Below are 14062 nucleotides of genomic sequence, written 5' to 3'. Positions count from 1 at the left end.
CCCCTTTTCATCTCTAACTCACCCATCCCAATTTCTTCAGGATGGAGGTATAGGGTTGCAGCAGTTCAATTTCTGGAGGGTTGGCAGTTAGTCCACATTTAGAGCAATGCTCTTCTTGGCATGAAAGTAGCAGTTGAGAGAACTGGATCACTCCTTCTGTTGAGTCAGTGTCTTCATGGTAAATTCTGCCATGTATTACTAGTGGAGGGATAGTAGAAGTTAGAAGTGATTCTGCATTCATTTTGGAATATAGATAGTTTCATTTATAAAAGAATTGTGCATGCCTCTGATTCATAGCGATAATTTGAAGCCCTCATTAACAGTCATTTGTAAAAAAAATACATACATACATACATATACCAAGGCTTTTTCCCCCTTCCAAGGGAGGTAGCCAAAAAGGGAAAGGCATAAAAACACTCCCACCCATTTCATCCCTAAATACACTCCACACCCCTCCCACCCTCTCTCTCATATGAGCACAAACTGGATGACGGGTCATCCCTGCACCCTGCCCACCGCCCTGGGTCAGAAGCAGTGTCGCAAGACACAGTACATCCACAGCAAGGCCGCTTCATTTAATCGGCGACCCCCCCTCTCCGTCCCCCTTTGCATATAAGGCGAGGACGGGGAGAAATCCCTTCGGGCTGCGTCAAAATTTACTCACACATACTACCCCACCCCCCACCCCCCGCCCATTCCTCCTCATGCAGTCACAACATCATCCATATACAACCATTCTCCACTCACCTCTGTCTTCCGTCCTCTCCCTCCCTTCCTTCCTCAACAGACATTCCCCTCTTCCCCAAAGCCCCCTTCACCCCATCCATCCACCTCATCCTAGGACGTCCCCTCATGTTCACTCCCTCCACATCTGCCTTCCATACCTCTTTTACTAGTCTTTCTTCACTCATTCTTTCCATGTGTCCAAACCATCCTAATACTCTTTCATCAACCCTATCTCCCAAATCCTTTTTCACCCCTGTTCTCCTCCTCACCTCCTCATTTCTCACTCTATCCAGCCTAGTAACCCCCACCATACTTCTCAGAACACCTCATCTCAAACACATTCAAACTCCTTCTCTCTTCTTCTCTTATGTTCCACGTTTCTGCCCCATACAGTGCTGTTGGCACAATCACTCCTTCATACAGTCTCCTCTTCGCATCCATTCCCAAATGTCTATTCCTCATTACACTCTTTAAACCACCAAGGCATTTACTCGCTTCTCTCAATCTACATTCTACCTCCACCTTCACTCCACCTTTTCCTGCTACACTTGCACCCAAGTATCTAAAACTATCCACTTCCTCCAGTCGCTCTCCCTTAATGTTCACTTCCAGTCTACTGCCACTTTCACCCCTTGTACATCTCATCACCTTACTTTTACCCACATTTATCTTTAGCTTTCTTCTATCACATACTCTCCCAAACTCTGCCACCAGCTTCCTCAATCCCTCCTCTGACCCTGCCACAAGCGCAGTGTCGTCCGCAAACAACAGCTGGTTCACCTCCCACTTTTCTCCATTTTCTTTAACCATCTCCAATCCCTGACCCACTACCCTAGCATTCACCTCTCGCACCACCCCATCCATGTATAAGTTGAACAGCCAGGGCGACATAACGCATCCTTGACGAAGTCCCACCTTTACTTCAAACCACTCACTCTCTCCATTTCTAATCCTGACACATGCTCTACTACTCTCATAAAAACTCTTGACAGCTCCCAAAAGCTTTCCTCCTATCCCATAAATCTGCATAACCTCCCACAGTGCCTTTCTGTCTACCCTATCATAAGCCTTTTCCAGATCCATAAAAGCCCAAAAAACATCCTTCCCCTTTCCTATAGCTTTCTCACATATCTGTCTTACCACAAAGATCTGATCTACACAACCTCTACCTGTCCTAAATCCACACTGTTCCTCACCAATTACTCCTTCTGTTCCTCTCCTAACCTCTCAATTAAGATCCTCCCATAAGCCTTCCCTACTACACTTAACAGGCTAATCCCTCTGAAACTACTACACTCACACTTGTCCCCTTTTCCCTTGTAAAAAAATAAATAAATAAAATAAAAATGAAGTCGATAACCTACATAGGGATATGAAAAAATGGGGGAAATGTAGCTAAAGTTTATAGGCAGAAATAATTGGTCCCAGGAGATGTAAATGTTAAATAGACAAATATAGGTACAAAAATTTATTGGTAAAAATGTTTCACAGAGACTGCCTAACATAAAATAAATTTTCAGTAACACCTTAACCCATTCAACTCCGATGACAAGATGTCTTGCCATTTGGTCAAATAAAACAAAAAATCATAAAACACCAAAATGTTTGATGAAACACCAGAAAAAATATGACGTCAATCCTCGCTTCGCTGCATATTTTTCTGGTGTTTCATCAAACATTTTGGTGTTTTATGATTTTTTGTTTTATTTGACCAAATGACAAGACATCTTGTCATCGGAGTTGAATGGGTTAAGAATGAGACCACGTACTCATTTACATAGTAAACATTATCCTGTGTATGCATAGATCTCTGCCTGCATTTCATGGTTTTCATCATGAATAACAACTAATACTATCTTGTACATCTAAAATATTTAACTTTCTCACTGATACTGATGCTATGCATCATAAAAAATCCTATCACATCCACAGCAATGGACACAACACACAATCTTATCATAGAAAATATTAATAATTAATATTAATACAATTATATTTTAAATATGACAATATGATTTTGCATCACCTGAGGTATTCTATTCACCATGCTCCTCAATAAGGTATTTCAGATCAATAATCACTAATTCCATGACACTGTATATCCAACACTATTATTTTTGTAACACTAATATCCCATACAAAGATGGTCTTGCTCTTTGGAATGTCTTTTAGTTTTACTTCTGCAATGAACTGAATCATAACATTATTTCTTATTACACAATCTTAGTGGAGCTGACTGGAGAACTATCATGCAGAAGGGAGGCTAGACTAGAGGCAGGTCCTGTGTTTCCCAAACCAACCCCACCAACATTCAAGGAAGAGGAAATAGCAGCAGCTGATGTAGAAGACACTGAAGATGGGACAGGGGTAGCTCCTGCTGCAGCAGTTGTGGATGTGGATGAAGCTACGGCTGAAGTGGCTAAGGATGTGGTTGTGGTAGTGGTGGTAGTTGTCGACTGGGCTGTGGAGCTTGTACTGCTGCTAGTAGTGGTAGCATTGGAAGAGGGAGTATTGCCACTTGTTGCTGACTGTAAAATCAAGAAGTACTGTTCACATCAAATTACAGAATTATAGAACAATCATTTACATGATCAACAAACTATACACACAAATATCCAAGGAAATCTACTTGGCAAATTACCCACTCAATGTGAGATTCTTTATGTTATTCAGCCAAATAAAATCATCTTATAAGCCAGTATACTATTATCAATTATCCAGTCAATGTCTACATGTCTTCTTTTATCTAAAAGCTGTTATTATTACAGTATCATGGAATATAAAAGAGGAAGCGAGAAGGAGTTTGAATGTGTTTGAGATGAGGTGTCTGAGAAGTATGATGGGGGTTACTAGGCTAGATAGAATGAGAAATGAGTAGTTGAGGAGGAGAACGGGGGTGGTAAGGGAGTTGGAAGATAGGGTTGATGAAAGAATATTAGGATGGTTTGGACACATGGAAAGAATGAGTGAAGAAAGACTAGTAAAGGAGGTATGGAAGGCAGATGTGGAGGGAGTGAACATGAGGGTGCGTCCTAGGATGAGATGGATGGATGGGGTGAAGGGGGCTTTGGGGAAGAGGGGAATGTCTGTTGAGGAAGGACGGGAGAGGACAGAAGACAGGGGTGAATGGAGAATGGTTGTACAGGCACACCTCGACTTACGTCGTTTCGACTTACGTCGTTTTCGAAGATACGTTGGTTTTCAAAAATAGTATGGAAAAAAATTCAAGTTGTCGTTTTACTTGACTTTACGTCGGTCAGCCAATAATGGAATCGCATAAACACCAAAAAACATTTCAAGCGTTTCAAGCAATTCATGTTACAATAAATAAGAATAAAAGCATGTAAAATTATATAAAGATTCAGTAACTGCTAAAATATATACCATAAAGTAGTATGGCCTAGTCCACTAGAACATGAAATCGCAACGGTACTTCCAATACGTATTTACCGTAAGCGGCGTCTCGACTCCCGCAATTCTTTTGGATTATTATCTGTTTACTGAAGTCTTGTAAATTTTCTCATTAACATTCACTTGTAACTGTAATATTTGCCCCCATGCCTCCTAAGAAAAGTTCTAGTGAAAGTGCTAAGCGTCATGCTATTTCGCTGGAGGAGAAAATGGCGATGATAAAACGTCATTGTAATGGTGAAAAAGTTGTATCGATTGTACGATGTTTTGGAGTAAGTCGGACAACTGTATCAACGATTGTGCATAATAAAGACAAGATTTTAACACATGTCACATCTGAAGCCCCATTGATGAAGAACACGATCATCAACAAGAAAAGAGGTAAGATATTTGAAGAAATGGAAAATCTTCTTTCGATTTGGGTTGATAGGAGGAATCGTCAGAATGCGAATCTTAGTCAAGAGCTCATTCAGGAAAAAGCGTTGTCTTTGTTTGAGGACCTAAAGGAAAAATATCCAGATGAGAAAGATGTAGATTTCAAAGCAAGTCCTGGATGATTTATGAGATATAAAACAGGAGAAATTATCACTTCCTTAAAAGACAAGGTGAAATCGCATCAGCTGATGAACAAGCAGCAGCGGAATTTCCTGCTACACTGAAGAAAATCATCGAAGAAAACGGGTTTCTTCCTGAGCAAATTTTCAATATTGGAAGAAATTACCAGATCGTTCATTTGTTTCCAAGGAAGAGAAAACAATTCCAGGTTACAAGGTCTCAAAAGAACGTGTGACCATAATGTTGGGAGGTAACTGTGCAGGAGATTTTAAATTAAAGCCTCTGTTTGTTTATCATGCACACAACCCCCGTGCCCTGAAGAATATACCCAAAGCATCTCTCCCTGTTATATGGATGGCTAACTCAAAAGCTTGGGTCACTGTTGTTATTTTCGAAGATTGGTTTTTCAATAATTTTGTCCCAGCAGCAGAGAAGTATTGTAAGGAGAAGGGGATTCCTTTTAAGGTTTTACTTATCTTAGATAATGCTCCTGGCCACCCACAAAACATCGCAGATTTTCACCCCAACATTACTGTCATATACCTCCCCCCAAACACTACGTCTATTCTCCAGCCAATGGATCAGGGATAATTGCTATCTTCAAACGTTATTATATGAAGCGTACGCTACGGCAAGCAATAGCTGCAATTGAAATGGATGAGTCTATCACACTTCGCGACTTTTGGAAGGGATATGACATCTACAAAGCTTTACAGAATGTAGCAGCAGCATGGAATGATGTTCAGAGCACTGCTATGAATGGTGTATGGAAAAAGCTATGCCCGCAATTTGTGCACGAGTTTAAGGGCTTCGATACTGTTGTTGTCAACAAAGATTTGGTTACAATGAGGAAAGAGCTGGATATGAATTTGGAGGAAGAGGATTTCACAGATTTATTTGAAAAAGACAAGGATTTACTGACGAACAAGGATTTGATGGAACTTCAGGAGCAACAAAAGAAAGAAGAAGATGATGATGAATCTGAGCCACGCCACTTCACCATTAAGAAAATGGAGGAAGCATTTGCACACATCGAAAAAGGTCTTGCTATGTTTGAGGATATGGATCCAAATGCTCAACGCTTTTCCAAGATTATGGGGGCTTGTTATGAAGCTTTTGCTCCTTATAATCTAATCCTTGAAGAAAAGAACAAGAAGATGGTTCAAGGCACTCTTGACCAGTTTTTACACGTCGAACGACAAGAATCAGCTGATGTTGATGTCGACAATCCCCAGCCATCTACGTCTACAACGTAAACATCAACATATTGTATCTACTGTTTTGGTAAACTGAAAATACATTAAAGTTTTTCACTTATTACAATATGATTATATGTAAGCTTGAAATAGTTTTTATTTCTTTGTTTTTTGTTTTGTTTTACCGTATGTTATTGACAATGCATTCATAGAGTACAGCACCGCGAAATAGCAACGCGTAAACATCGACATAATGTATGTACTGCATTGGTAAATTAAAAATACAGGTAAACGTCGACTTACGATGGCCGTGACTTACGATTGTTCGACTTTACGATGACGACGACGACGACGACGATATGATAATTTAACCCCTTCCATACGGTGCCGCACACGTAGGCGTCATGAGGAGCAAGTGGATTCGCGACGGTGCCATATCGGCGTCTTGATTATATTTATTGTAGTCGCCCCTGTGTTTTTACATTCTCTCAAATGTGCCCTAAATCCCATTCTCTGTGGTTTTCAAAATTCGCGGGTGAAAGAGAACGATCGATATAAGCGGTGACTATATTTTATGATGCGAGTATTATTACGTCACGTCGTACGGCTGGCATTGGCTGCTGCCCGCGAGATTTAAGTTCCGTACTGAAAATACATATTATAGTGTTTGAATATGGTAAAAAGGATAAAAATAATTAAATAAACTACTGTACATGTTTAATAGGCTATATTCAGTATCTCTGGTGGTTAATATACAGGTAGGCTAGGTACAGTGACCACGGAACAGAGTGGGGATCGACTTACGATGAGATCGTCTTACGATGGCTCTATCGAAACCTAATGCCATCGTAAGTCGACGTTTACCTGTACTTTATTCAATTTTTCACTTATTACAAAATGATTGTAAGCTTAAACTAGTTTTTATTTATTTGTTTTTTGTTTTGTTTCACCGTATGTAATTGACAATGCATTCATAAAGTACAGCAAATTGTACGTATTGATGAATAAGTACAGGTACTTTTTTTATACTTTATTACAAAAACGTGGAACATAAGAGAAGAAGAGAGAAAGAGTTTGAATGTGTTTGAGATGAGGTGTCTGAGAAGTATGGTGGGGGTAACTAGGCTGGATAGAGTGAGAAATGAGGAGGTGAGGAGGAGAACAGGGGTGAAAAAGGATTTGGGAGATAGGGTTGATGAAAGAATATTAGGATGGTTTGGACACATGGAAAGAATGAGTGAAGAAAGACTAGTAAAAGAGGTATGGAAGGCAGATGTGGAGGGAGTGAACATGAGGGGACGTCCTAGGATGAGGTGGATGGATGGGGTGAAGGGGGCTTTGGGGAAGAGGGAAATGTCTGTTGAGGAAGGAAGGGAGAGGACGGAAGACAGAGGTGAGTGGAGAATGGTTGTATATGGATGATGTTGTGACTGCATGAGGAGGAATGGGCGGGGGGGTGGGGGGTGGGGTAGTATGTGTGAGTAAATTTTGACGCAGCCCGAAGGGATTTCTCCCCGTCCTCGCCTTATATGCAAAGGGGGACGGAGAGGGGGGGTCGCCAATTAAATGAAGCGGCCTTGCTGTGGATGCACTGTGTCTTGCGACACTGCTTCTGACCCAGGGCGGTGGGCAGGGTGCAGGGATGACCCGTCATCCAGGAGGTGCTCAGATGAGAGGGAGGGTGGGAGGGGTGTGGAGTGTATTTAGGGATGAAATGGGTGGGAGTGTTTTTATGCCTTTCCCTTTTTGGCTACCTCCCTTGGAAGGGGGAAAAAGCCTTGGTATATGTATGTATGTATGTACAAAATGATAAATAAATGTTCTGTTTGGAAACTTAAAATAGATTTTTATTAACCTTGTTTAATAAAAAATGCAATCAAAAGTAAAATAAAGTACTGAAAAATGGCTATTGGCAGTTTAGCCTAGGCTACACCAGGCCTACCTAGCCTACTTGTAAGCAAATTCGACTTACGTCGTTTTTCAACTTACGTCGTGTCTCCTGGAACCAATTAACGACGTAAGGTGAGGTGTACCTGTATATGGATGATACTGTGCTTCATGAGGTGGAATGGGTGGGGGGATGGGGGGTGAGGTAGTATGTGTGAGCAAAATTGGACGCAGCCCAAAGGGATTTCTCCCCATCTTCTCCTTTTCTGCATGAGGGGACAGAGAGGGGTGTTCGCCAATTTAATGAAGCGCCCTTGCTGTGGATATGCTGTGTCTTGCAACACTGCTTCTGATCCAGGACAGTGGACAAGATACAGGGATGATCCATCACCCAGGAGGTGCCAAGATGAGAGGGTGGAGGGGAGTGGAGTGTATTGGGGATGGAATGGGTGGGAATGGTTTTTATGCCTTTGTTTTTTGGCTACCTCCCTTGTAAGGGGGAAAAAGCCTTTGGTATATGTATGTGCCATCACACCAGTTGTTTGGTAATAACACTGCACTTGTAGCAGGATCAGAGGAGGGATTAAGGAAGTTAGTGACAGAGTTTGGGATGGTGTGTGAAGGAAGTTGAATATAAATGTGGTAAAAGTAAGGTGATGAGAGGTACAAGGGGAAAGGATAGCAACAATTTGGAAGTGAGTATTAAGGGAGAGGCTGTAGGAAGTGGACAGCTTTAGATACTTGGGGGCAAATGTGGCAGGGATGGGAGGAGTAGAGGTAGAATGTAGATTAAGAGATGCAAGTAAATGCCTTTTAGGGGATTTAAAAGTGTAATGAGAAATAGATATTTGGGAATGGATGCTAAGAGGTGATGGTATGAAGGGGTGATTGTACCGACAGCACTGTATAGGGTAGAAACATGGAACATAACAGAGGAGTAATGTGTTTGAGAAGAAATGTCTGAGAAGATTGGTGCAGTTTACTAGGCTGGATAAAGTGAGAAATGAGGAGGTGAGGATGAGAGCATGGGTGGAAAAGGAGTTGAGAGATAGGGTAGATGAACGAGTATTGGGATGGTTTAGATACATGGAAACAATGAGTGAAGAAAGATTAGTAAAGGAAGTGTGGAAGGCAGAGGTGGAGTAAACAGGAGGAGGCAACCAAGGATGAGATGGATGGATGGGGTAAAAGGGGCATTGAGCATGAAGGGGATGTCTGTTGAGGAAGGAAGGGAGAAGACAGAAGATAGGGATGTGTGGAGAGTGGTTGGGTATGGATGATGCTGTGATGTATGGAAAGGAGTGGGTGGGGGATTGGGGGGTTAGAGAGTATATGTGAGTGATATTCTGATGCAACCCAAAGGGATTTCTCCCCGGATTATCTTTTTCTGCATGAGGGGATGAAGAGAGGGGGTGGGGAGTGTCACAAATTAAATGAAAAAAAAAAAAAAAAAAAAAAGAGGAGGGAGATGGTGAATGGGAGTGGAGTATGCAAGGATGAAATGGGTGGGAGTGAATTTATGCTTTTGAGATGAGGTGTCTTACTCGCTTCTCTCAATCTATTCTACCTCCACCTCCACTCCTCCCTTTCCTGCCACATTCACACCCAAGTACCTAAAACTATCCACTTCCTCTAGTCTCTCTCCCTTAATGTTCACTTCCAGTCTGCTGCCACTTTCACCCCTTGTACATCTCATCACCTTTTGCCCACATTTATCTTCAGCTTCCTTCTTTCACACACTCTCCCAAACTCTGTCACTAACTTCCTCAATCCCTCCTCTGATCCTGCTACAAGTGCAGTGTTGTCTGCAAACAACAGCTGGCTTATCTCCCACTTTTCTCCATTTTCTTTAATCACCTCCAATCCCTGACTCACCACCCTTGCATTTACCTCTTGCACCACCCAATCCATGTATAAGTTGAACAGCCAGGGCAACATAACACATCCCTGACGAAGTCCCTCCTTTACCTTGAACCACTCACTCTCTCCATTTCTAATCCTAACACATGCTCTACTACTCTCGTAAAAACTCTTGACTGCTCCTAAAAGCTTTCCTCCTATCCCGTATATCTGCAAAACCTCCCACAGTGCCTTCCTGTCTACCCTGTCATAAACCTTTTCATCTTAACTGCCTTCACTTCATCCTTCCTTATTTCTCCTCCATTTTCTTCACTCATCACGGTCATTTTCTTAGCACTTTCCACTGCAACTACCTTTCCCTCCCTATCCTCCTTTACATTTAAGAACTCCCTAAACTACTCTGCCCATCTCCTCTTACTGCATTCTATTCCATTATCATCTATCCATCTGCATCTTTTACCTTTTCTTCTCTACTTGATTCACCTCCTCTTCCTCTTTACTTTCTTTCCAAAACATCTTTTTATTACTTTCAAAATTTTCTGTCATACTCTTAGCCCATTTCACATCCGCTCTCCTCTTTGCCTTCTACATACATACCAATAGCTACTTCCCCCTTACTAGGGAAGTAGCCAAAGTTGACTGAACAAACTAATATCTTTAAAACAAATACATTAATATTTGTCTCCTTTAGTCTTGTATTGTGGAACTATACATTCATTCCTCCAATCCAGCTGGACATGCCCCTCCTTACGACATACTGTGAACAATATCACAGCCCACTCCAGTATACTATTCCACCTTTTATTAGACTTGACATGACATCCATCAAATCCTGGTGCCATTCCAGCTTTCATTTCCCTCAATGTTACTTGTATCTCTTCTTTAGTAATAGCTTCATTATAATTTTCCTCATCCATCACAGTCATTCCCCTAGCATCTCCCACCACTGATACTAATAAACAACATTATCCAAAAACAACTGTATAACAAAAACTATAATGCATACACTTTACCTCAATATTCTCAATGTTGAGGTGTGTGATGAACCGGAGGCGGAGCTGCAAGGCTGGTCTGAGGGTTCTTATAATTGTACCAACATCTGTCTTTATGGAGTCACCAGTAAACATGTATTTGATGTGGTACAACATGTCACAGATGGGATCCATGTACTTTAGTTCAGTCACTGTTCTGTCCACCTGGTTCCACAAAATTGAAGATTTAGTGCATATTCAATATAATATCAGGGGATAAATTCAAATTCTACATCATTCTAAACCATGATTAATGCAAAAGCACAAAATTAATATTTGTCCAATAATCTATTGTCTTGGACTTATAGGAAACCCACAGCTTCAACAATATCTGGCTATGGCCATTGACCTGCTCCATGAATCAAACATCACCCTTAGTTTCACTAAATAGAAAACCCGCAGCCCTACAGTGGCTGGCAATGGCCCTTAGAATCGATTATTGTTGTTGTTGTCATTCCCTAGACTGTCTGACCAAGCAATCCCATCTCCCTGAGGAATGCCACATCTGGAATGGGGTTTTCACACAAATCCTTTATAGAGTGTATACTGTGTTGTTGGCATGTGTGATTATGTACAATACAGTCTTCCATAATGTCTTGTAAAGTATGAGGTGAGGTGTTGCATCCTGAACAGTTATCTGTGATGCAGTCATCCAGATTCTTCTGGTACCTTAGAAGGGCTGGATGGTAGCTGCTCTGCAGTCTGACCAGGTGGACTCTGTCCTCTAGGGGGAGAGAGTATTCAGAGGGATGGATATCAGGGGGTCTGGCATGCAGCAATCTATTGTCTTTCAGTTTGTTGATAGAGCAGGGAGTGATATGATTGTATCAGAGTGCTGTGCTGTATCAGTGTGGGACTGTTTCTATGTCATTAGCTGAAAGGTGTAAAGAGAGAAGAGTTGCTGGCTGTCAGCTCTCCAATGTACAACTGATGCTGATAGCAAGAGATCCTGGGCCCAGTTCTGAGACCAAGTGTCAGCCCCTCAGGGCTACACCTGATGGAGATGAGGGGATTGAAGGGTTATGAAAATGGGTCCTTGTTAGGACAAGCGAGATCAGGGGCAATGGACTAATTGATTGTAAATGGGCAGCTTTGCTATCCATCTTGTGTACGGCTACCAAATGCAGGTACCCATCACTGGTCCCTGGAAAAAAATTGTGGATGTTGGACAATGCAATATTACATCCACTATCTTCTATTCTTAGCATCTAAACTACACAGTGGAGGGCACAGAGGACCTATGGGGAAATGTATTACTAGACATGATCATGGAACATACAATGACACAATAGGTCAATGAAAATACCATATACCGAAGTAATGAAGAACCATTGAGACTGGATTTAATATTTACAACAGAACCTGAAACTGTAGATAAAACTGAATACAAGACACCATTTGGAAAGAGTGACCACATACTAATATAGGCTGAACTAAAGAAATACATATGGAGAGAAATGAAAAAGTACAGAGGAGGAAGATTGATGTACAACATAACAGACTTTGGAAAACTTAAGAAATTCTTTCAAAATGCAAATTGGGAAAAATTCTACACTGAAGAGACCAAAGTGGAAGAGAAACAGGTGATCTTGATGTTAAACTATAATGAAGGAATGAATAGGTACATACCAAGACAGAAACAAGAGGTGGACATTAACCACTTCACTACGGGACTTAAATCTCGCGGGCAGCAGCCAATGCCAGCCGTACGACGTGTCGTAATAATACTCGCATCATAAAATATAGTCACGGCAAATATCGATCGTTCTCTCTTTCACCCGTGAATTTTGAAAACCACAGAGAATGGGATTAAGAGCAGATTAGGGAGAATGTAAAAACACAGGGGTGACTACAATAAATATAATCAAGACGCCGATATGGCAGCGTCGCGAATCTACTTGCTCCTCATGACGCCTACGTGTGCGGCACCGTATGGAAGGGGTTAAATGCTGGTTCAACAGAAGATGCAGTGAGGTGAAAGACAGAAGAAACAAAGCTTGAAAAAGATGGAGAAAATATAAAACCCCTGGAATATGGCAAATATATATGAACTGTAGAAATGAATATGTAAAAGTGTGCAGAGAGGAAAAAAGAAACTACAAAAAAGATATAGAAAAATGTAAAGATCAACTCAAATTATTCTATAGATATGTAAATAGTAAACTTAACCTCTTCAGTACGGGCCAAAATCTCGCGGGCAGCATTAGCTGCCAGACGTACGATGTGTCGTAATAATACTCGCATCATAAAATATAGTCACCGCTTATATCGATCGTTCTCTCTTTCACCCATGAATTTTGATAACCATAGAAAATGTGATGAAGACAGTTTAGAGAGTATGTCATTACGCAGGGGCAACTACAATAAATATAATCAAGACGCCGATATGGCAGCCTCGCGTATCCACTTGCTCCTCATGCCGCCTACGTATGTGGCACCGTATGGAAGGGGTTAAAAATAAACAGGAAATGGTGAAACTATGCCAAGGAAATACAGAACACACAGATCTAGAAATGGCCAAAGTCATGAACAATCACTTCCAGTCGGTTTTCACTAGAGAAAAAGTATAGCATTGGGATGAAGGAAGTGAAGTCCAATCTCCCCTCATGAGGAAAACATAATAACACAAAAAGAAATAATGGAGCAATTAACAAACCTTGATGTTAGGAAATCACACAGCCCAGATGGAATTGCAAACTGGATACTAAAAATATGCAAAGAATAACTAAAGGACAAAATATACAACATAATAAGTTCCTCACTCAAAGAAGGAAAAATACCAAGACGGGAAAAATTCCAACATTGTACCAATACATAAAGGAGGGAACAAGGCTGAACCAACTAATTACAGACTGATCTCCCTAACAAGCACTGTAGCCAAAATTTGTGAGAAAATGGTCAAGGAGTGGATGGTGCCACCCCAAGAAAGAAAACAAACATTTAAGATCCATCACTATAACCAAATGGTCACAACACTCCCCACTTCCTCAAGGATGTATAGCCCAGAGGGGCCAGAACCTCATCTCCAGACCGGGCCAGAATGGATAGAGTGAGAAGAAGAGTGGGGGTGGAAAGGGAGCTGGCAGATAGGATTGATGAAAGATTACTGGGATGGTTTGGGCGCATGGAAATAGTGAGGAAAGACTGGCAAAAAGAGTGTGAAAGGCAGATGGGTAGACCAAGAATGAGACGGATTGATGGGGTAAAGGGGGCCTTTAGTTAAGGGGGTACGCGACACCTGGGGGGGGTGAATTTGGTCAAGATATGGCATTTTTCAAAACTGTGTTCAAAATGTTCGTATACCACTTAGAAATAAATCCCGACAAATAATTTTCCAGCCGCGCGCAATTTAAAGGTCCTGGGTGTGGTTTAAAGGGACAGATTTAAAGGCGCAAC

The 14062-nt window shown here is 41.4% G+C and overlaps 1 protein-coding gene across 1 annotated transcript in view; it reads right to left on the bottom strand.

Annotated features, from left to right (window-relative positions):
- Positions 1-2103: 2103 nt before the first annotated feature.
- Positions 2104-14062, bottom strand: part of MED23 (mediator complex subunit 23) — a 365264-nt gene continuing 353305 nt past the window's right edge. Inside the window, exons 27-28 of the mRNA XM_076210243.1 lie at positions 10649-10831; positions 2104-3254 (exon numbers count right to left, since the gene is read on the bottom strand). Of these exons, the coding sequence (XP_076066358.1) occupies positions 2940-3254; positions 10649-10831 (498 nt within the window). The 3' untranslated portion in view covers positions 2104-2939. The remainder of the gene's footprint in view (positions 3255-10648; positions 10832-14062) is intronic.

Source organism: Oratosquilla oratoria, chromosome 27 (genome assembly GCF_046742065.1).
Source record: "Oratosquilla oratoria isolate Oo_2021 chromosome 27, ASM4674206v1, whole genome shotgun sequence".
In the NCBI taxonomy this organism is placed as follows: domain Eukaryota; kingdom Metazoa; phylum Arthropoda; class Malacostraca; order Stomatopoda; family Squillidae; genus Oratosquilla; species Oratosquilla oratoria.
The sequence above is the reverse complement of the archived record's forward strand: the minus strand, read 5'-3'. Positions and strand labels throughout refer to the sequence as shown.